Source organism: Artibeus jamaicensis, unplaced genomic scaffold, assembly GCF_021234435.1.
Source record: "Artibeus jamaicensis isolate MK-2021 breed Jamaican fruit bat unplaced genomic scaffold, CSHL_Jam_final contig_1998, whole genome shotgun sequence".
In the NCBI taxonomy this organism is placed as follows: Eukaryota; Metazoa; Chordata; class Mammalia; order Chiroptera; family Phyllostomidae; genus Artibeus; species Artibeus jamaicensis.
This window is the reverse complement of record NW_026521407.1, coordinates 10451298-10473607: the sequence shown is the minus strand read 5'-3', so window position 1 is coordinate 10473607 and position 22310 is coordinate 10451298. Positions and strand designations below refer to the sequence as shown.

Here is a 22310-nt window from a genome sequence, read left to right as displayed (position 1 = left end):
AACTGCTATATTTTTTACTGTTATTGGTCAGTTGAAAGACATCACTTCCTAGAGTTATTAACCTACCTTTAGCCCATCATCCACATCCTTCACATAGCCTTTTTCATAGAGTTCCTGAGGAACATTTAAGATACGTTTTGAAAAATCATTTTCTTGCCAGTCCACACGAAGACCTGCAATAGATAACAGTGACTTAAATGCAGCTATAAAAGCTTCTGTTCTTGTCAACTTTCTGCTATACCTTCTTTAAAATCCTCTCACACTGAGGGTAGATGGGAGAAAGAAGGATGCCATAAAACCCCGATCAGTCCTTGGGGTTAAAGGTATTTATCTATAGCAGAACCTGACAACTTGCATTTCCAGTGTAAGCAGGACCTTACACTAGAAAAATCCGGGAGAAAAAGGAAGCAACTTTTAAAAATGCAAGGACATACAAGACCAAAAAACGCATGTCAGGCTTCTCACAGCAGGCAAAATACCTTCAATTTGTGTGTTCAGGCCTGCTCCGGGGCCAGAGATCTGGGAAATAATTCAATCTTTATGAGCCCTTGGAAATGGAAATGGAAGTTTTATTGGTCTCAGCAGAGTCATGATTCCATGCTCCCTGAATGTCCCTGTACTCAGCCACAAGGGAAATGCTATAGCCTCTCCATTCAAACAAAAACAAATTCAGCCTTTTATTTTAAACTGTTTGACCCAGCAGGTCTGGAGAGGTTATTGCAATCCCCCTGGTGAGCTAGAGTAACAAGAGTTCAAGTCTGTTTAACCTGAAGACAATGGTCACTCCCATTTGGAAGAAGTTTCAGAGTATATCTGCTTCCTGTGCTTGAGTACTAAAAACAGGGGGAGTTCATACTATTATCAGCTATAATAATTCACATGATACTCTTTGAAGAATGTGTCAAGAATAAATCTTTTTTTTTTTAACTTATCCTTCTGCATGCCTGGAAGAAAGGTTCACTATTGATCTCATGTTCCACATCAAAGACAACTAAGAATTTAAATGGCATTAAACAGGCAAAGCAAATCAATACATTGTGGGCTGACATTAAAAAAAAAACCAACTTCCTCTTAGGAAGGCATGTCCATGGTTCCCTGTCTTTGGACACTTAAGAATTGGAGGCAAAGAAATGTGGACTTGGAGAAGTCTGTGGCCAGTTATTCCCTGCAGGCTAAAGATCAACCACCCCACACAGAGGGAAAAAGAAAATACTGGCAGCCCTAACTAGTATGGCTCAATTGGTTGGGTGTTATCCTGCAAAGCAAAAGGTCACTGGTTCTATTCCCAGTCAGGGCACATGCCTGGGTTGCAGGCCCAATCCCCAGTGGGGGTGCATGTGAGAGGCAACCAATTGATGTTTCTTGCCCTCTCTTTCTCCCTCAACCTACCCCTTGCTCTAATAAATTAATTAATTAATTAAAATCTTTTTAAAAGATACTGGCAGGCAAATATTTAAGAGGTGGATTTCAGGTTTTCTTAGTGATTTAGGTCATTTCCCAGGCTAGTTCAAAGGTTTAATTCTGTCTAGGAAACCCATCCCTGAGAAAGATTCTAGTCTACCCAGATCAGATCCCAATCCACAGAACCGTATGAGTTTTCCCAGAGTTTCTCTAAATTAAATCCCAAGATAACACAAATCACAGTTTAGCGTCTGTATACCTGGTACAAAATTTATATTCCTAAGACATGATAAAATCATAGGTATATTAATTAAGCTTGGAAATACAAGACACAATTAATCAACCTGGATTCTATGTCTTATCAAGTATCCCAACATTTTAAATAAACTTAAGACCCAAGCCACAATCCCAAATATCCCACTGAACTTTTCTGCACTTCAAAATACAAACAAGAACTTGTTTCTTACCACTGCCACTCCAGGGAAGAGTTGGGATACCTGCAGTTTGAGCCACTATGGAAGATGCAATCTTATCCCCCAAAGCCCACATGGCCTGGCTTGGCGGACCTAAAAACAAAATAACACTTTGGCCTCTTTTCTGTCACATATATTTTGTCTTCCACGTAATTATTTTTGTATTTCTATTGTCTCCCCTACAAATCACGGCAATCATAAACTTGATCATGGGGATTACTATGTTTTAACTCATCTTTGTATCCTTTATAGAACCCAATGTACTATTAGTACACAGTAAGAGTTCAATATATACATTAATACATGCTAAAATAAATTCCTGACAAATCTAACTCTTGTTTTATCATCCTTCATGTTCAACTTTACCAGGTTAACAGTTATTTTTTAACCAATATCCTAAATTAAGGACTATAAAGTTTCAGTGTTCAAGTCTGAAACATAAATATTATACCTTCCTTGGCCTTAGGGGAGCCAAAAAGGAAGAATGAACTTTAATAGTGTTTACAAAGCATAATCGCCATTGTGGAAGGTCTCTGAGACAGACAGAAACACTCCGAGCCAAGTAACCTCTATTTCTCTCTCTGCTATAGGAGAGCAGAAAAGACAGAAGACTGAGATCTCACTTATAGGAACATAACCTATATGCTTAAATGTGAAGGTGCTGACGCACATTTAAGGGCACACTGCCAGGGTATCCTAAGTATTAAATATCTTTGCTACATAAAAATGTTTTCCACATGCTTTCTAAGGTTAATGGCAAAGTTTTTAAAAGCCAGTGTTTTGGAAACCAGAGCCTCCTCCATATCTCATGCAAAAGAACCTAGGGTCAGAAAGCACAACCAAGACGTAGACGCATAAGCAGGGCATAAGAAATGAGGAAGGGAAAAAAATAATAAAGATGTTACTCTGCGTTGGTGACTGATGAAAATGAGAGAATATTAAACAGAAGAAAAGCAGAATATAGAATGGAATATGGGCACAGCTGACAGAGAAACAGAAAGACAGGAACAGTATGCCAGAAAGGCTTACCCATGAAGGCGATGCCGTTTTTCAAAAGAAGTTCTGGGAGCTTGGGATTCTCAGAAGCATGACCCCAGCCAGCCCACACTGCCTACAAGGGAACACAATACGGTTCATTTATAAATTCATATATTTTTTAAAAACACGATAAACTGTATTGTTCTCTACCAAGACTGGACCCTATCCCATGAGGTACAATAGCTCCACAGCAGCCCAGTACTTAATTCAGCTGCTATGCCTAATTCTTGGCAAGCTCTTTGCAAAACAGTAAACAGTCCATTGTGGCAAAACCTCTGAAGAGGTCAAAACCAAGTTTAAATTGATATTCAGATCCAGCTAGTTTTGTTGCTCTTTAGGAAACTCAATTCATACTAGACTCTTTAGATCCTCTTTCAACTAGACTCTATAGATCCCTTTCTAGAAATACTAGTTTCCTTTCAGGTTTAATTACTTTAGCAACGCAACTCAACCTTTATACGTAGTGGTTGAACTGCCACACAAATCATACTTTTTTTCTTTTTGGGCTTTAAGATACTTTCTGAGTCATTGGGAAGAAATGACCTACTTCTACACCACCATATTCTGGACGAAGAATATTCCACTGAAAATAGGTAACATTTACTTACTCTAGTTGGTTTAAAGGTGAAATGGATAGAATAAATAATCTCTGAAAAACCCTTTACAAACCTGTTTGTATTGTTTACTTTATTTCAACTAAGTGTATCTTCGTATCTTTCCTTGTCTGTTATATTCCACATAAAGGCACTCATCAATTTTCAACAAAGATCCCTTCTATAAAATTAAAACTTCTTTGGATGTCCCTTATGCCTAACTGTAAAATGGCTAAACATGTTGGAGTTTTTTTTCTGTGACCACTTGCAGATTTTTGTGTTTATTAAAACAGTGAAGCACTGCAAACCATGAGCTGCAGTAGTTTCTTTTGGCAAGTATAAATATTAGTTCATATATGAACTATAGTGCTCAAGTTTAATATCCTTAAAGTGAAAACTTACTGTTTTTCCTTTCTGCCAAATTAAAAATTTTTCAATTATAGTCGACATACAGTATTATGTTAGTTTCAGTGTACAACATAGTGATTAGACATTTATATAACTTATGAAGTGACCACCTGATAAGTCTAGGACCCACCTGACCCCATAAACAGTTATTACAATATTACTGACTATATTCCCTATGCTGTACTTTATATCCCTATGACTGTTTTTATAATTGGAAGTTTGTAAATCTTAATCCCTTCTCCTTTTTCATCCATCTCCAACCCCCCTCCCATCTGGCAACCATCAAAATACTCTCTGTATCTGTGTGTTTGTTTCAGTTTTATTTGTTTGTTTAGGTTCCACATATAAGTGAAATCATATGGTATTTCGTCTTTCTCTGTCTGAGCTATTTCACTTAGTATAATACCCTCTAGGTCCACCCATGTTGTCACAAATGGCAAAACTTCATTTTTTTATAGCTCAGTAATATTCCATAATATATATGTACCACATCTTCTTCACCCATTCATCTATTGAAGGACATTTAGGTTGCTTCCATATTTTGGCTATTGTAAATGATGCTGCAATGAACACAGAAATTTGGTTTTAAAGGACACATTGGCATCTCTTACTTGCACTGGGATCCTTCTAGCAATATCAAGAATTAATTCCACGTTTGCATAGTTGTTGTTGTTTGGTCCTCCTGGCACTGGCACATAGTGATCTGCCATCTTAATGTACTCTGAAAATGCAAGCAAAATGATAAAGAACATATGCTTTATTTTCTGAGACAGAACAGCAGAGCAAAACTATGTAAAGGCCCATCATAAGTAACCAAACTGCATTAATGGGGTAATTTGAAGGCTCTGACTTTATTAAGTCACAGGCACTAATATGCGCTAATCTCATATTTAGGAAGCTCCTACACTAAAACAGCAGTTCTCAAACATTTCATTATGCAACCTTTCTGAAGGCTCTTTGTTATCCCTATATCAACAATAATGTGTCTGTCACTTAGAGGCCTATGTACAATTATTCTATTCTAGGAAAAGACTCTGGTTCTGACATCCTTTATCTTTAACCTGCACTATATTCTGAGAAAGCCCTTTTCCTGATGCAGAGCTAAGACAGAAGAGGGTTTGTAGCCTGGCTCAACAGGAAGCTTAGATACAGGAGTCTCCCAGGTGTTTGAAATGGTTTACCTGGAATGTTGGGAATAATAGGCATTTGAAAGAAACTTTAAAAAGATACCTTCTTTCCCCCCTTACTTCTTTTTCCCTCAGTATTTCCATTCAAATTTGTCACCTGATGTCTCTCTCTACCATTCTGGCAATGACTGTAGCAGAGCAGCTACAATGTGTAGAAATTGAACTAATAAGTACTTTATATATACATTATTTCATTTAACACTCAACAGTCCTATATATGATAGGTATTATCAGCACCAAGTTTATAGGAAATTATGGCTTGCAGCAATTAAATAACTTGCTCAAGATCCATCTCCTTCATATTTTTAACATTTCGTATATCTTGTTCTTATTAAAGGCTTTATGTCCTTCTAAAAGAAAACTCTACTCAAAGTAAGATACAAGGCCCTACATTTTGTTCAAAATAAAAATAGGTTTATAGCCCTGGCTGGTGTAGCTAAGTGGATTGAACGCAGGACTGTGAAGCAAAGGATCGAGGTTCGATTCCCAGTCAGGGCACATGCCTGGGTTGCAGGCCAGTTCCCAGCAGGGGACACATGAGAGGCAACCATACATTGATGTTTCTTTCCCTCTCTCCTTCCTTTCCCCTCTAAGGTAAATAAATAAAATCTTTAAAAAAAAACTTAAAAGAAAAATAGGTTTATAGTTCTCTTTGATTATAAGAGGGAAAGCATGCTAATTATAAAAAAATTTAAATAACATACCAGGATATAATAACACTACTTTTTAAAAGTCAAAATTATCCATTGCCTGCCACTCATAGATAATCAGTTCATGTTTTGATATCCTAGAAACCATAAATTGTTAACCAATTTAACAACATAGTGTGGCTCCCTTCCCATATTTATGACACAGATACTAAGAATTTTATAGATTTTCTATATAGAATATGATACAATAGAAACATTTATTTCCAATTAATATTAATATATGAATATGTTAATAGTTGACTAATGTCTCAATAGTCCATAATTCATTTACCCACTAACTTACTAGTGGACACATAGGTTAGGTTATTAATAATTTAGAAAAATATTAAATCAGTGTAATGATGAATATCCTTATACCACTGTCCAATTGTACCCTGAGATTATGTTCATAGAAGTAAAACTACTGGGTCAAAGGTTATGCACACTTTCAATCATTCAACCAGTTTAGACTCTCAGCCGCAACAGGACAACCTGCCTACACTCTCATCTACATTACATGTCACTGATCTTTTAAATGTTGCCAGTCCTATACATGAAAATAAACCCCAATCTACTATTGACTGGGGTTTGCATTTCTTTGATTACCACTGGTATCAAATCTATTTTCATATGTTTATTGTTCCTTTTTAATTCTTCTTTCATGGACTACCTGTTTGTGTTTTTTTGTTCATTTTCTATTGAAGGGTGCCTTTTTCTCATTTCAAAAGTAGAAACTCTTTGCTGCTAACACATTTTTCCAGATTACCATTTGTCTTTAATTTTTCCTCTTTATTTGCTAAATAGAAATTTTTATTCTTATGTAGTTAAATCTAACATTTCTGTAGTTCAGCAGCCCTAGATACAGAAAAAAAAGTAACTTTAGCTGCCGACCTATATCCTATACACACACACACACACACACGCACACACACAGAGTCTACAAGGTACTGCTTGCTGTCTGAACCAACAGCAGTTCAGAATTCTACACAATCAATCTTCTATTTTTGTTATTGTAGACACTAAAGAAAAGAGAAGGCCTGGAAAGTAGAAAAGAAAGCTTTCTAACTATGTAGCTTGCACTTCTCTGTCACCTCCAAGTTCCCACAGTTCCCACAACTACCATGACACTATTCCAGAGTATATTCACAAATAAATAAGAAAATTACCCTTAAAAGAGAATATACAATTAAATACTAAGGATTTCACTAATCATCCTCCTCTCGAACTTTTCCAGTAACTACCATGGAATAAAAATATGCAACCAGTCCATTATCCCTATTCTCACCTTCCCTTCACCTGTCAGTTTTGCCTGTTCCCCTCTAGTCTCAGAACAGGAAGCCCTCTCCTCATGTTAATAAGCAACTCTTCTATCTAAGGTTCCTTTTTTCATAATTATTTAAATTGGTAAAATACTTAATGCTTAAATTGGATTACAGGGATGACTGCACAATGGTATGAATTTACTAAAACTCATAGAAAAGCACACTTTTAAAGGGGTGACTTTTATGGTACATAAATTATACTCAATAAAGATATTAAAATAATTAACATAATACAAAGTTTAGAACAAAATGAAAAAATAAAAATCATCCAAGATACTAACTCCTTAATTCAATTACCACTGTTATCAATATGATAATCCTTTCTAGGGCTCTATTTTTTAAATAATGTTTAAAGAAAGTATACAGTAAAAACTCTAAGTTAAAGAGCTGTAAAAAAGCAGAGACACAAATAAAAATAAAAAGACCCCAAAATTCCACTAGATAACCAGTATCGGTTATACTAGATAACCAGTACTGCTGTTTTGGTATATCTCATCATACCTTTGTTTTCTGACTATACGCAATGTACTTTTTTTCCCTATTCTTGTATCTGGCTATCGATCTCCTTATGGCCAATGTTCTTCTTAGAAATTGTGATGAACAGACACTACGGTGTCTGTCCTCATGATCGAAGTCTCCAGATATTCATACTTTAAGTCATCCCCTCTCCTTCAGTGTAACTTGCTTCTGGCCAAGAAAATACAGCAAATATAAGGAGATGTCACTTCCATGATAACATTATATAGGAATCTAACCTATCTTAATACTTTCCCTTGCAGGCATTGGGGTAAAAGGCAGTCATTTTGGAATGGCCCACATGACAAGGAGCCAAGTGTAGCCTCTAGTCGCCAGTTAAACATTCAAGCCCCTGATCTGAGATCCCACAGAAAACTGAATGCTGCCAACAACCATGGTGCTTGAAAGCAGATCCATCCAAAGTTGAGCCTCAGATGAGACAGCAGCCCCAACAACAACTGACTGCAGCTTTGTGATAACATGAAGCCAAAGACCGGCTAGGCTGTGCCGTGACCTACAGAAACTGTGAGATAATAAATGTCTGTTGTTTCAAGCTTCTAACTTTGTGGTAATACTGTTACACAGTAATAGATAAATAATACAGCAATTTCTATCTGTACTTTCAATAAGACGACATTAATAACCATTACTTCTTAGGCTTAGTCTTAACATCATTGTGTCACTATAGAGAGAATATACACAAACCAAAACAAGTTTTAAAAGATAGCTATTTAAAAAGTTAATGTTGCCCTGGCTGGTGTGGCTCAGTGGATTGAGCTCGGGCCTGCAAACAGAAAGGTCCAATTCCCAGTCAGGGTACATGCCTGGGTTGCAGGCCAGGTCCCCAGTTGGGGGCATGCAAGAGACAACTGATTGGTGTACCTTGCATCTCTCACACATTGATGTTTCTCTCCCTCTCTTTCTCCCTCCCTCCACTCTTTCTAAAAATAAATAAATAAAATCTTAAAAAATTTTTTAAATAAAAAGCTAATGTTATCTGTGGGTACTCTACCTTAGAGATTACGCTTTAGTGATAAGATATGGAGAGGAAAGTCACAACCTTTCAGCTATCCCAAAAGTCTTTATCTACAACTACTCTCAGCTGGAGGACCACTGAGAAAAGAGAATATGCAGAAGAGATTGCAGAGTACAACCCACTTGGGTCCCAAGAGGTCTCTCCCTCAGGAAAGGGGGAAAAATGCACTTTGGTTCACAATGGAAATAGTATTTCCTTCCAGACCTTTCCACTTACATATTCTAAAGTATGTGGCTTGGCAAATACTTGACACTTGAAAGGCATACACCTGAAAAACCAAATCAACACTTTTGTTAAATTCCTACCTATCTCTACGTAGAACACGGAATCTGTGTTGAGGTTAAATATGGCACAATCACTTATGCCTATTATTAACACTTTTTGAAAATTATTATTTAGTGATTTGAGAGAGACAGAGAGACATTGATTTGTTGTTCCACTTATTTATGCATTCATTGGTTGACTCTTGTATGTGTCCTGACCAGGCACCAAACCCACAACTTTGGTGTATCAGGACAATGCTCTAACCAACTAAGCTACCTGGCCAGGGCATTTATTATCACTTTTTTTTTTATTTTAAGATTTTATTTATTTATCTTTAGAGGGGAAGGAGAGAGGGAGAGAAACATCAATGTATGGTTGCCTCTAGTGCATCCCCTGCTGGGAAATGGCCTGCAGGGAACTGGCCTGCAACCCAGGCATGTGCCCTGACTGGGAATCGAACCGCAATCCTCTGGTTCACAGTCCTGTGCTCAATCCACTGAGCTACACCAGCCAGGGCTATTATCACTTTTTAAAAGAGAGATCCTTTTAAAAAGATTTCACAGAAAAGCCATTGGTTTGGGAATTCCCCTAAGTTACCATTCTCCTACTTAAAGGCTGAGCTATTCAGTGTTTTTTGCTCAAAAGTAATGCTTTCTTAATGGTAATAACTCACCTGCATTGGCTTTAAGATCCTCAGGTGTGACCATGACGACAAATCGGATTGCGCGTTCATTTCGAAACATCTCATAAGACCACCGACGGATAGAACGCATGCATTTCACTGCTGCAATGCCGTTGTTGGCAATAAGAACCTGGGAGAGTGGAGGGATGGGAATTGGAGAGGAAAGTAGAAAAGGCGAGCAACGATAAAGGAAAAGGAGAGAGAAAGTTTTTGTAGATCCTTCTCTGAAAAGCCAGATTTTCCACAGGAATTTGTATTGCTAGTCTAGGCAGTTAGGAACTGCTCTGACATGATCAAAGGATACTTTAAAACGTTAGCTAAGGAAATACTTCCTACATGCCCACTCAACCTTACTCCTTTCTAACTTCGTTTCTTGAAGAAAAAAAAGCACAGCTACTCAAATCTTGTGAGTTTTTAAATTATCCTACCATACCAATCACTAGGGAACGGAAGAAGGCAAACTCAGAGATGAGGTATTATCGAATAAGGAATGGAGGAAGACTCAACAGAGCAGCGTCGTGCTCCATTCTCCACTGCAGCACAAGGCGCAGGACCCGGAACATGTGGAAGAACCCTGCACCAACCACCACCTCTCTCCAAAACGCTGAACCCCAAATGCCTTAGAATTGTAGACACTGCCTCAGAAAGAACGGTCACGGAAAAAAAAGAGTAGAGAAGTCAATGACTCTGAGACTGCTCTGAAACAAACCTTTCATCTCTCTACCTGTCTTACAATCATGTCTCCAAGGATAACAACTAGACTAGGAGACGTATAATCTATCTTTATTGGAAGACTAACAGAAAGACACTGCTGCAGCAATACTTTTAGGGGCGGGAATGTAGGTCCACATCCTTTAATCTTTTAATCACTGTAAGCTGTTTCAACCAAGCCATCCTTTCAGCTCTGACGTGGTTTAGATAAAAGTGACAACAGTTACTCATAACATTTAAAAACACTTGAAATCTCTTCAAGTATTTCATGTAGTACATTCCCTCTAAACATCTCAAATACTTGGTGGAAGCCCGTAAGTCACATGTATCAAACTGTTTAAACTTTCCGTTCTGACACTCTCTACTACCTCAGCTCCGAATCCAACGCCACAATATTATCTTCGTACCACTGCCCCACAAGCTCACCCATTTCTCAGAGCCTCTCAGATCAGTGCAGCCCAGCTCTGTAAAACCACAAGATCTTTTAAAAAGAACTTTATGAACGCTGCTTCAACATCTTAACTAGCTGTGACTAAATTATCAGTGGTTAATACACATTATAAAAAATAGTAAAATTATTAAATAGAATGCTAGGGGAAATAGGATAATTTCACATAAAAAGGAAAGGTTTCTGAAAGTCTAAATATCAGTTTTGAGCAAATCTAGACAATAAATTGAGGCATTAATCTCATGTACTTAGGAAAAAAATTTAGCAGATTATAACTTACCTTCTCAATCACATTATTCCCCCCAAAACGAGTAACGAATTCGGCTGGAGAAGCTACAGTGAAATCCCTCTGTGAGTCTATTTTCTTTCGGTCTCGACCTTGCTTTACTAGGTGCAAGCCAGACATGCTGGACCTATAAAAATAGAGAAACCACATAAAGTCTATCAGTAGGATTTCTTCATGCCATCTATCCCCCCTAGAGACCTGCTTTTCACTGCCATACTATAACAGCTCTTCCAACTGCACCCTTATGTAGACTGCATGCTGGCAGACCACATACTTTTTAAATAAAAGAGAGGGGGAAAATGTGTGCTTGCAGAAATGTAAGAAAAAAAAACTGTCCCTGAATAATAACAAATAATATTAAAAGATAGGGAAAGGTTGGGATGAAATGAGATGATATAAATAATAGACTCAGCTGTTAAAGCTGAACACACGATGAGCAAGGCTGTTTCTGGATCATGATTCTGGCATATGGATGACCTTCACCTCTGTATCACTACCCTCCATCTTTCTTATTAGCTATTAACTGCCTACCAAATGGTTTACTTGTGTACCCCACAGGTGTTGCAAAATCAATAACTCCAAAACCAAATTCTTTACAAGGCAGCATAATATACCATATTTCATCAATTTTAAGATGCCCTACAATAATTTTTTTAAAGTCTCTGAATTTGGTTTCTATCGTACAACTGATTGTATGGTTTATTTAATTGGCAGTACTTTTTTTTCCCTCAGTGGTACAGACCATACTGGCACCTCTAACAATCAATGGTGTTTTAGATTAGATGAAATATAGTTCTTGAAACAGCACAAACCTGGGTTTAAATTCCTGATCTGTCTACTTAATAGTTCCAGTGAGCTTTAGCAAATAATTTAACCTTGCTCAGCTTCAGTTTTCTCTTTGTAAAATACGCAGAGTATTTACTGTTCTAGATATTTACCTACTGTCTCTCAGCTCCAAGCCCACTCTTTTATGCTCTGCTCTGTGAAAATAGGGTTAAGCCTCTCTGCAAAACTGTTCAGTTCTGCCAATGGGAAGGCAGGGGGGTAAAAAAAACAAACAAACCAGACCTCTTTCGTGCTTTCTAGCTATTACCAGTACTGCTCCACAGAAGCAGAGAGTTAACGCTAGCTCCTAGCACCTTCTGACCTTCCTAGGAAGAATCCAGGAGCAGCAGGCTGTGGCTCCCTGGCAGTCAGTAAGTCCTAGTCATGCTCACTCCTTCTCTGACTACAGGCTGCCTGGGCCTAAACCGCCTGTCAGGCCAGGTCTCCTCCTCAGAGAGCTGAGTAGCAGTTACTTAAAGCTTACTCAAAGTGGTCCAAGCACCAGCTGCCAGGGCCCTCCTCCAAGTTCCCACCTCTTCTTCCTTTTTGTCCTCCCAGGCCTAGGGGTGATAACTGCTTTCTATAGGTATTAAGTCTGGGTTACCTCAACATCCTTTTTCTGTTCTTTTACTTCTAACATGCAAGTAATCAATTCTCACTATTGAATGTCCTGCTCATCATAATACCTAATGCAGTTTTTCTTTTCTTGACTGGACCTTGATAGGCCCTCTGAGTGGGTATTTTGAGGATTAAATGAGATAATGTACATAAATAAGGTCTTTCATACACTGTTTGATAAACAGCTATTTTCTTCTACTTTTATCTTTTCCTTTCTCCTATACTCTAACCTTCACCCTTCAGTAATTTAACTTTTCAAAATAGAAGAACATGATTAAAATCGTCCCACAAAGAAAATATCAGGTCCAGCCCTGACCAGTGTGGCTCAATTGGCTGGGAATTGTCCCACAAAGTGAAAACTTGCTGGTTCAATTCCCAGTCATGGCACATGTCTGGTTGTGGGTTTGGTCCCCAATTTGAGGCATGCAAGAGGCAACCACACAATGATGTTTCTCTCCCTCTCTTTCTCCTTCCCTTCCCCTCTGTCTTAAAAATAAATAAAATCTTAAAAAAAAAGAAGGAAATACCAGGTCCAGATGGTTTTAAAAGACAAGTTCTATAAAACTTTAAAGTGCAATAGTCTACCAGACTTCCAGACCACAGAAAAAGAAATAAAACTCCCCAGCTAGAGAACACTGATGTAAAACCAGACAAACATGTTATATGAAGGTAAAAATTCAGGTCCATTTTATTCTTGACTACAAATGCAAAATTCCTAAACAAACTAAATAGTAGGGTATCAGTGTAAAAATGAGCAACTATTAGTAAAAAATGTGTTACTCCATGACCAAGTTGAGTTTTCCCCAGGTATACAAAGATGGTTTAATTTTATTTTTTAAATTATTTTTAAAAGCCTTTATTTTTTAATTTTTTAAAGATTTTATTTATTTATTTTTAGAGAGAGGGGAAGAGAAGAAGAAAGAGGAGGAGAGACCTATCAATGTGTGGTTGCTTCTTGTGCACCCCCTACTGGGGACCTGGAGTGTAACCCAGACATGTGCCCTGACTGGGAATTGAACTGGCAACCCTCTGGTTCACAGCCCACGCTCAATCCACTGAGCTATACCAGCCAGGGCTAAAGTTGATTTAAGTTTAGAAAATCCATAGAATGTAAAAAACTGTGTTAGATTTTCTAGTAAGTGCAATAAAATGGATTAAAAAAAATAGAGGCACCTTGACTGGTGTAGGTCAGTGGATTAAGCATGTGCCTATGAAGCAAAGGGTCACCAGTTTGATTCCCAGTCAGGGCACATGCCTGGATTGCAGGCCAGATGCCCAGTAGGGGACACATGAGAGGCAACCACACACTGATGTTTCTCTCCCACTCTTTCTCTTTCCTGTCCCCTCTCTCTAAAAATAAATAAATAAAATAAAATAAATTTAGAAGCATTAGGATTACAAAGGAGAAACTGTCATTATTTGGGAATGATATGATCATTTACATGGAAAACACAGAAGATTCTGCAAAGTATTAGAAATAATAGACCTTAGTCAAGTGTCTAGCTATACAATTAATATACAAGAAGTCCAAATATATAGTAGACTATACAGATTACAAAATTAAAAACAAATCATGAAGTTAAAAACAACTAAAATACACAGTTATTAAGAGATACATAAGTTACACTAAAACTATATAAACAGGAAAACAAAAGAATGTGATAATTATGTGATTAAGAAAATTGATTATCTGGGTGAGGAGGCAGGGAGAAGGGTCAAGAAGAGTCCATATTATTAAATGTAGGTGATGGCCAAGGACATACCTTTGTTTTAAGGTGGTAGGTTTCAAATTCTTTCTATATTATATTTTTTAAGTAACTAAATAACTAACCAAATAAATAAATAATAGTGGGCCACACATGGACCAATGAGTGTGCCATGAACCAATGGTTATATAATTCTATACAGCTAAAGTTAAACACACACATGCTCCTCAAAGGTCAGCTTTTTGTTATTTAGGGAGGGAGGGAAGAAATAGAGGACATATAAACCTAGAATTAGTAAGGACTTGCTTGAGTATAAGAGAAAAAGGGAAGCCATGTCTATACCGATGAAATTAAAGTGGAGAAGGAATTGGCTGTAAGATTTAATCAATAGTTTAGAAATACGATGGATCTCAAAATCTTCACCTCTCACCTACCTTTTTTGGGGAAGCTATTAAAGAATGGTGTCTTCTAAAAGGATGGAATAAGCTAAGAAGAAGGAAGACAAGGGATGCAAGAAACAGAGGATCCAATACAGACGAGATGGGAATTCCCTGGATGACTGCTCAAACTGGAAGACAGACTGCTTCAGGAAAAATGTGTTCTTGGAAAAATGGACAGATCACCCGTTGTATTTAACCACAGAAAAACAAAATAAAAGTCTGAGTGTGTGTATAATATACATAAAAATATATGGGTATGTTTGCTTTATATACATACATATATAAAACAATGTTGTACATATGCTATGTATACATATGTAAATCATTCTGATTTTATACATATAATTATATATCGTATATTTGTGTGTGATATATCACATATATGACACATATGGTATAATATATATATTTATATCATATATAAAATCAGTTGCTTTTTACTTATTTGACTCTTAGTGAAGTTTCACTTTGTTTTCCTTCAAAAGGGTAGATGAGGCAAATGAAAAGAAAAAGGATGATTGTTCTAAAGACTAATTTTACCAACTCAGTGTTTTCTGCATGGTTTTGTTTTTGCCAAAATCCAGTTCAATTTTCATGTAATTTAAAAAATAAAACCCTTTCAAGATTGCAAAAACAAGCAAACAAACATAGAAGATAAAAGAGGGGCGCTGAGGTACTGTCATCAAGCAAATCATTCAGGTCTCTATGTTCCCCTCTGCTGAAGGGGAACAGACCTGCACGAGGCTTGAAGAAGGCCAAGAAGCCTGACTCATTTCCTCCTCTGCCTGTGTCCTCAGCAGGAAGAAGGAAGATGCCAGGGCAAGTGAGCTTGGCACCCTTAACAGCTCCAGGCTGGCTGCACAAGGTCACGTGCCAGGACAAGTGCAGCAGGTACCTTTTGCAGTCCCAGAGACACATTTTAAAGAAGTTTTAAACTACCTTCAACAGGGATGCTACATCCTACACAGAAGTGATGTCTACCTTCAGGAGAGTTGAAGAGACTTTACTCTTGAGACACCAGCCAAATCCGGTGAGCAAATTTGGCACAGACCGAGTGAGATCCCTTAATGAAATTAACAGCACAGCAAGATCTGCACAGGAGTGCTTGTTTTCAACATAACTCCAACTATCACACATGGACGTAGGTACTTTGGTTCAACTTCTGAATGTTAAAAAAAGTTTAAGAAATCCAGCATCAAAGATGAGAATTTTTATTCATTTCCTTGAAAACAAATTTTCTCGAGAGATACAAAAAATTATCAAATCAAATTTGACAAATTCTGGGGCTTAACTGCAATGCCTTACTGTTTTTTAAAGGTATATGTTGCCTAAATGTGGCACCCTAAAACTTACCTTTGAAGCATGTAATATCTCATCTCCTTATTCTCCTCTGCAGAACCCTCCATATCACGATGACAAAGGAATGGAAGCTTTTTCTTCAGATTTCAGCCTTGTAAACACAAGCCGCAGCTCGTCCTCCTGTTGCAGGTGCTTAAAACCCAGGAGGACAAGAGATACTGTGCCTTCTGCCTACTTCTTGGCCCTGCTTCAGTCTGACTAGAGTATTCCTGATGGCCTCAAACTACAGTCTTTTTGTCCACTTTGTCCCCGATTTCTGTATTTCCCCTCTTTTTCTCCTTTTTGAAATATTCCCCTATACTTGGCTAACACCTAGAGTTAGCTGCTTTCCCAAAAGGACTGAGAGGAGAGGGGGAGATATATAAAAGCTTATAAAACTAGAAATAAGATCTTAGTGTTCTGCATTAGCCATAGCAAACATGTTTCAACAAGGGTCACTTTCTTCAGTCACCGGAGAAAAGCTCCACAGCCTCTTCTGGCTGCCAGGAGCACATGACAGGGAGGCCCAGGGCAAAAGAGACCAACTTTACAAGGACAACTAAGCCAAGGAAATAATGGGGTCAGGAAATCCAGAGGGAGGAAGACAGCACAGCCCAGGTAAGTAATTTCTGAGATCCAATCAAAACAAATAATACTGAATATCAGACTGAAAGAGAGGGAAAAGCAGGTCAGGCAGTAAAAAGAAAAAAGCAAACACAAAGGACCAAACATGCCACTAATAGGGAACTCTATACAGAGTGGGAGCCACAGTCCTAATTTTTAGGCCAGAATACCAACGGACCTACACACACACAAAACCTTTTTAAAAACAATGAAATCTAAGATTTTATTCACTAAAACTTGAATATAAGAATGGAGCTGGTACAAATGGGATAGAGAGATGTGGGTAAAATCCTTGAAAGAAAAAAGGAGCCCAGACAAATATTTTAGACACAGAGTTCTAACCCAATGTAAGCAGGGAAGAAAAACCCTGCCTAGAAAGGCTCCTGGGACACATCTATTGCTATGGAAGCAAATTTGCCACAGATGGACAGATTGCTTAGATAAACAAATAGTGGCTGAAGTTATACAACAACATAGTCTTGGTTTAGCTTTTAATTAAGCAGATCTCCATGATATTGCTGCCTTTTAATGACAGAAAAGACTCCAACAGCTAGAATCCATAGAATCACGACTTCCTGACACAGATCTCAGAAGTGGTATAATTCACCACAGTCATATCTAACTTGATTTATGCACAACAGAAAAATTCTCCCCAAAATGCTGGGTAGCAATAGTTAATAGTCTGATGCCAACTACGCTGAGAACCTATTAACGTTCTAGAAAAACCCTCCGAAACAGAAGTACACAAATGACCTGGAGCCCAGATAGAAGATGAACAGTGAAACTGAAGATAAAATGATTAAGACAAACCTCAATCTTCGGACATTCGGGTGACCCAAGTTGAAAAGACTCACTTAGGGCACTCAACATGACCACCAGCCATCACAGAAAATGGATGTCTTGGGTTGTTTTCTGTTCTGTACCACTTTGTATCATTCCTTCTGTAACATGCCAATGCCTGACAAAGTTAGTCGAATTTACTTTTTCCTTTAAAGAACCAACCTGACACAGAGGCTGCCTCCTATCTTTATGTCTCTTTAGGATAACGTGTCTCAAAATAGAGCACAGGGGCCTTTGTTCAGAACAACGACAGTGACCACAGATGTAGAAGGAACTCAGTTTTACACACATCTGTCTCCAGATGCAGGCAGCTCCCGAAAGAGAATCACTCTCTGCCTTTATTATATAAACTGAACATTCAAAAACCAAACAAAGCATTGAATATAGAATAAAGCAGGCTATTTTGCACTCTAGCATAACAGAAAAATATACCAGACGAGCACACTCAATAATAAAGTTCAGGCTTTCTTTTACCAAAAGGATCTTTCTAAAACAATTAAACACTAACACAGCATACCCAGATCCAAAAACAAAGCTAGAGTTTTCTAATCTTTTATGGATGCTGCATACAATCCTTATGTAATACTAGAACGCAAGAAATAAAAAACCACACATTCATTTCTCCAAATTCAAAGCACCCCCATCTTAATCTACTATAAAGTGTCCAAAGGAGACACATACCTGGCACAAAATCCAACTAGAAGCCCACACTGATCCCAGCATTGTAACATGCCAAGCAGCACCAAGAATGACGTAGCAGTTTATCCGGCAGACAGTGATGCATTGGCTGGCTTGATTGCAGTGCAGTCTGAGTTATACTGCAGCACACACTGTAAGAGAATGTCTTACACTGGGGCTTTTCCAAGCAGAGAAATCTTGAATCAAGGACGTATCTCCTTTGAAAATCAATTGCCCATATATAAAAAAATGTTTAGTTGTGAACTCTAAACCCACTGATGTATATGCCTATGCTTGCAGCAATGCCACAGGGCCTTAATAACTATGGCCTTGATAACTAGGTTTTGAAATCAAGGAGTATAACTCTTCCAACTTTGCTCTCCTTTTCTAAAATTGTCTTGTCTATTCTAAATCTTTTGGGTTTCCATGTAAATTTTAGGATCAAGTTACCAAATTTTAGAAAGACAAAAAAAAAAAAAGCCTGCTGATTTTTAAATGGACTGTGAATTTATGAATCTATTCAGGGAAAATCACCGTCTTGACAATATTGAGTTTTCCAAACTCTGAACACAGACTGTCTCTCCCCTTATAGGGTGGGGCAAAAGTAGGTTTACAGTTGTTCATATGAAAAATAGTACAATAATTAATAAATAATGCAAGAATAAATTCTGTTTGGTATACTCACAACTATAAATCTTTTTCTCCACCCCATAGTTAGCTCTTTAATTCCCTTCAGTGATATTCTATAATTTTTAATGTACAAGTCTTACACTTTTTTGTTAAATTTATTCCTAAGTACTTTATACTTTTTGATGCCATTGTGAATGAAATTAATTTCATTATGTGCTTGTTCACTGCTACCTAGTGTATAGAAATACAACTGATTTTTGTATATGGATCGTACAGTCTCTGAACTTGCTAAACTCATTTAAAAAAAATTTTAATAACCTTCTTGAGATATAATTCATACACCATTTATTTCAGCCATTTAAGGTACATAATTCAATGTTTTTTTTAATTATATTCACATGGTTGTGAACTATCATCACAATCAGTTTTGGAACATTTTCATTGCCCTAAAGTCTGCCTTTTCAGATTTGCCTATTCTGGACATTTCATATAAATGAAATTATATAATATACGGTCTTTTATGACTGGCTTCTTTTACTTAGCATGATGCATTCAGTGTTGCAGTATATACCTGCACTTCACTTCTTTTTATGGCCAAATAATTTTCTATTGTATGAACAAAACATATTTTGTTTTTTCATTCATGAGTTGAGGAATACTGTGTAGTTTCTGCTTTGTGGCTATTATGAATAATGTTGCTATGGATATTCACATTGATTAAGACATGTCAAAGGAGAGAGTGTAGCATAAGAAGAGAAGAGGAAGCTAATAAGCCTTGCAGAAAATGAATAATTAAGTTTCAGGTATATAGCATGGTGTTTAGACAATCATATATTTTTAATACATATGTCTCATGCAGTACCTGCAGTATTTAATTTTTTATATTAAAAATCATTCACTGTTTATCTGAAATTCAAAATAACTGGGAGTCCTACATTTTTATTTGCTATATCTGACAATTCTAGATAAATGTACCATGATTAGGGAAAAATGTTAATATTAGGGAAAGCTGAGTGAAGGATACACAGGACCTCTTTGTGGCATCTTTGTCAATTCTTCTAAAATTATTTCAAAATAAAAACTAAATTAAAAAATTAAATTTATAAAATATTTTTAATGGCATGAGAAAATATTATGTGAAAAAAGCAAAAAACAGAGTTTTATATTCACTATAACATCATCTATGTGTATATTCTTTAATGAAATTTATCCTTAATAGGTAAAAACCACTAAAAGGAAGCATATAAAATATTAACAGCAGTTATCAATGAATGATTGTATTCTAGATTGTTTTATTTCTTTCTTTACACTTTTTGGGTCTCTATACATTTTGGATCCGACTTTTTTATACATGTAATAATTTCTTAAAAATTTAAGCAGTAAATGCAAACTTCATTTGTAAATTTATGTTAACAGAAAGAAAAAGGAGGGAAATGAATGCATCACATAAAATAAACGTTGTCCTGAGCCAGACTTACAACATTCATAATTTCATTTCTAAAATTAGGTAGATTTACAGAATAAACTCTGGAGACTGTAATACATACACTGCCAGCTTCTGTCTTCTGAATGGAAAGGAGTGAGTTGGAGATAGAAAAAACTATTGCACTCAGCATGAGTACCAAGTCGCAGATCTCATAATGTCCTTCTCTGTCCACTCACTTGTGAGGCACCATAGCAACTGGAAACCTCAAGGAAGGAGCTTTGAGAACAGAGTTGGAGGAGCTGTTGCAGGGAGAAAGCTCAAGGAGGCTAAATGAGAAATGCTGAGAAAGTCAAAACATAAGAACACTCTTACAGGCCAACCAATAAGTAAAGCCAAAATATTAACTCAAAACTAGAGTGAGTTGTATTATTTATTTCCCCTGTTAGAAATTGAAAGAGATGAGCCAAAAGACAGAATGGGGAAATAAAACTTCCTGTCTTCTCAGTAATGGTTATTCTAGGGGGCAAAAAAGGGTTCTACAGAGAATAACCTCTCTCAGTGATCTGATCATAAATCCTAAATGGGCAGGTCATGGTGGGGTAGTCATGCCCCAGGCACACAACTTTTTTAATAAAAGGTCCGTCTTTGCCATAAGCAATCCCTGTCCACTGTCTGTGCATCTAGGTTAATACACCTTTGAAATACATGCAATCATTCTCAAGAAAGCGCATATTCTGGTTAAGGATCTTTTAATCCAATCCTCCTCAACCAACACTTCCTCCCACCCTCATGTAATACTTCTTACTTCCCTCCTTAATTTCAAATGCATTTTTTTAAAAAAAACCTGTGAAACTGTCATTCATTAAAGCATTTCAGACATCGCTTCCTGGCAACTGATGCCAGTTTTGGTTCAAATAAACTCCTAAAAATCTTCTCCAGGCATGGATATTTCTAATGTCAACATTTGAATTGTAACACTGACAGAATATGTTTGCTATAATCAAAAGCTTTTCAAATCTAAACTTCCAAGTTTTAAGCTCTAATTTGCAAAAGACTTAAAGAGGTTTTTCCAGTCCAAAATGTTTATCTCACAAAAGGACTCCTCCCTAATAAATAATGACATACACTAGTATAGCACATTTTACTTTTCCAAAAGCTTTTGAAGTTGTTATTTAAGTTTACCTCCATCACTAGATTTAAATGAAATGACTTCGAAATCAGGAGTTTAAAGTGAGACACTAAAAAGGAAAGAGAATCCTTGTTCCTTTCCAGGTCAAACACAAACACAGACAGTTTAACACTAAAAAGCTCTATCCTTGATAGCTTTTAATCAAATCATGTCACTACTCTTGTTCCCTTAACTTCTTTCTTGACCCAATGGGAGCAGAAGCTAAAAAAGCCACTCCCGCATTCTCTCTGAATCTCACCTCATCACCATTATTTCCTATGGATGAAGGTCTTACATGATTTTTTTATAACCATGAATTTTAGGATATATCAAAAAGTAAAGCATTTTTCTTTGTAGACCAGAAACGAGATAGGAATGTAACTCACCTTCAAGGAGCTCTTTCTAAATGAACTTAATCATTCTCTCCTTCCAAGGCAGCAACTATTTGTCTTAAACCCCAGCGACAGAAAAGCTTATGTTATATTTATGTATATATGTATAACAGCAATCACAGATTGTTTTCAAATGAAGCCATTACCCAAACATGCTTGCTAAGGATAAAATGTTGGCCACTTGACATTATGAGTATACATTTTAAGAAGTTTAAGAGAAAACTGAGATAAAGTTTCAAATACTACAATAAGAATTAAGGATTTAAAAAAGGGTTAAAGAAATCATATACCCTAAGAGGTAAAATATCCACCTGTGGGACTAATGTGATTCCAACTGGACCTCAACCAGGAATTCAGCATAATAGTTGACAAAACTGATTATAATCTCTGATTGATAGCGTGGGGTGATCTGGGTTTAGAATGCATTGTAAGTATGCAGAACAATCTGACCTCAAGTGGCATCCCACAAGGAGCAGAGAAAATGTCAATATCCACAAAACTAAATGGCTTGATTATATGCCACGAAATCATACATTAGTTATAAAAATTAACGTGTCCACACTCATTCTTA

At 37.0% G+C, this 22310-nt stretch overlaps 1 protein-coding gene and 1 non-coding gene across 9 annotated transcripts in view; one reads left to right on the top strand and one right to left on the bottom strand.

Annotated features, from left to right (window-relative positions):
* ACACA (acetyl-CoA carboxylase alpha) overlaps window positions 1-22310 on the bottom strand; it is a 278851-nt gene that overhangs the window by 198566 nt on the left and 57975 nt on the right. For all 8 annotated transcript variants that reach the window (XM_053654887.1, XM_053654891.1, XM_053654894.1 and 5 more), the window contains 6 exons: window positions 11049-11181; window positions 9601-9739; window positions 4525-4634; window positions 2904-2985; window positions 1869-1967; window positions 67-173 (listed from right to left, as the gene is read on the bottom strand). In XM_053654887.1, the coding sequence (XP_053510862.1) occupies window positions 67-173; window positions 1869-1967; window positions 2904-2985; window positions 4525-4634; window positions 9601-9739; window positions 11049-11181 (670 nt within the window). The remainder of the gene's footprint in view (window positions 1-66; window positions 174-1868; window positions 1968-2903; window positions 2986-4524; window positions 4635-9600; window positions 9740-11048; window positions 11182-22310) is intronic.
* LOC119062727 (small nucleolar RNA SNORA38) lies at window positions 1067-1196 on the top strand. The gene has a single exon (XR_005085030.2). It is a non-coding gene; the product is annotated as a small nucleolar RNA SNORA38 (small nucleolar RNA).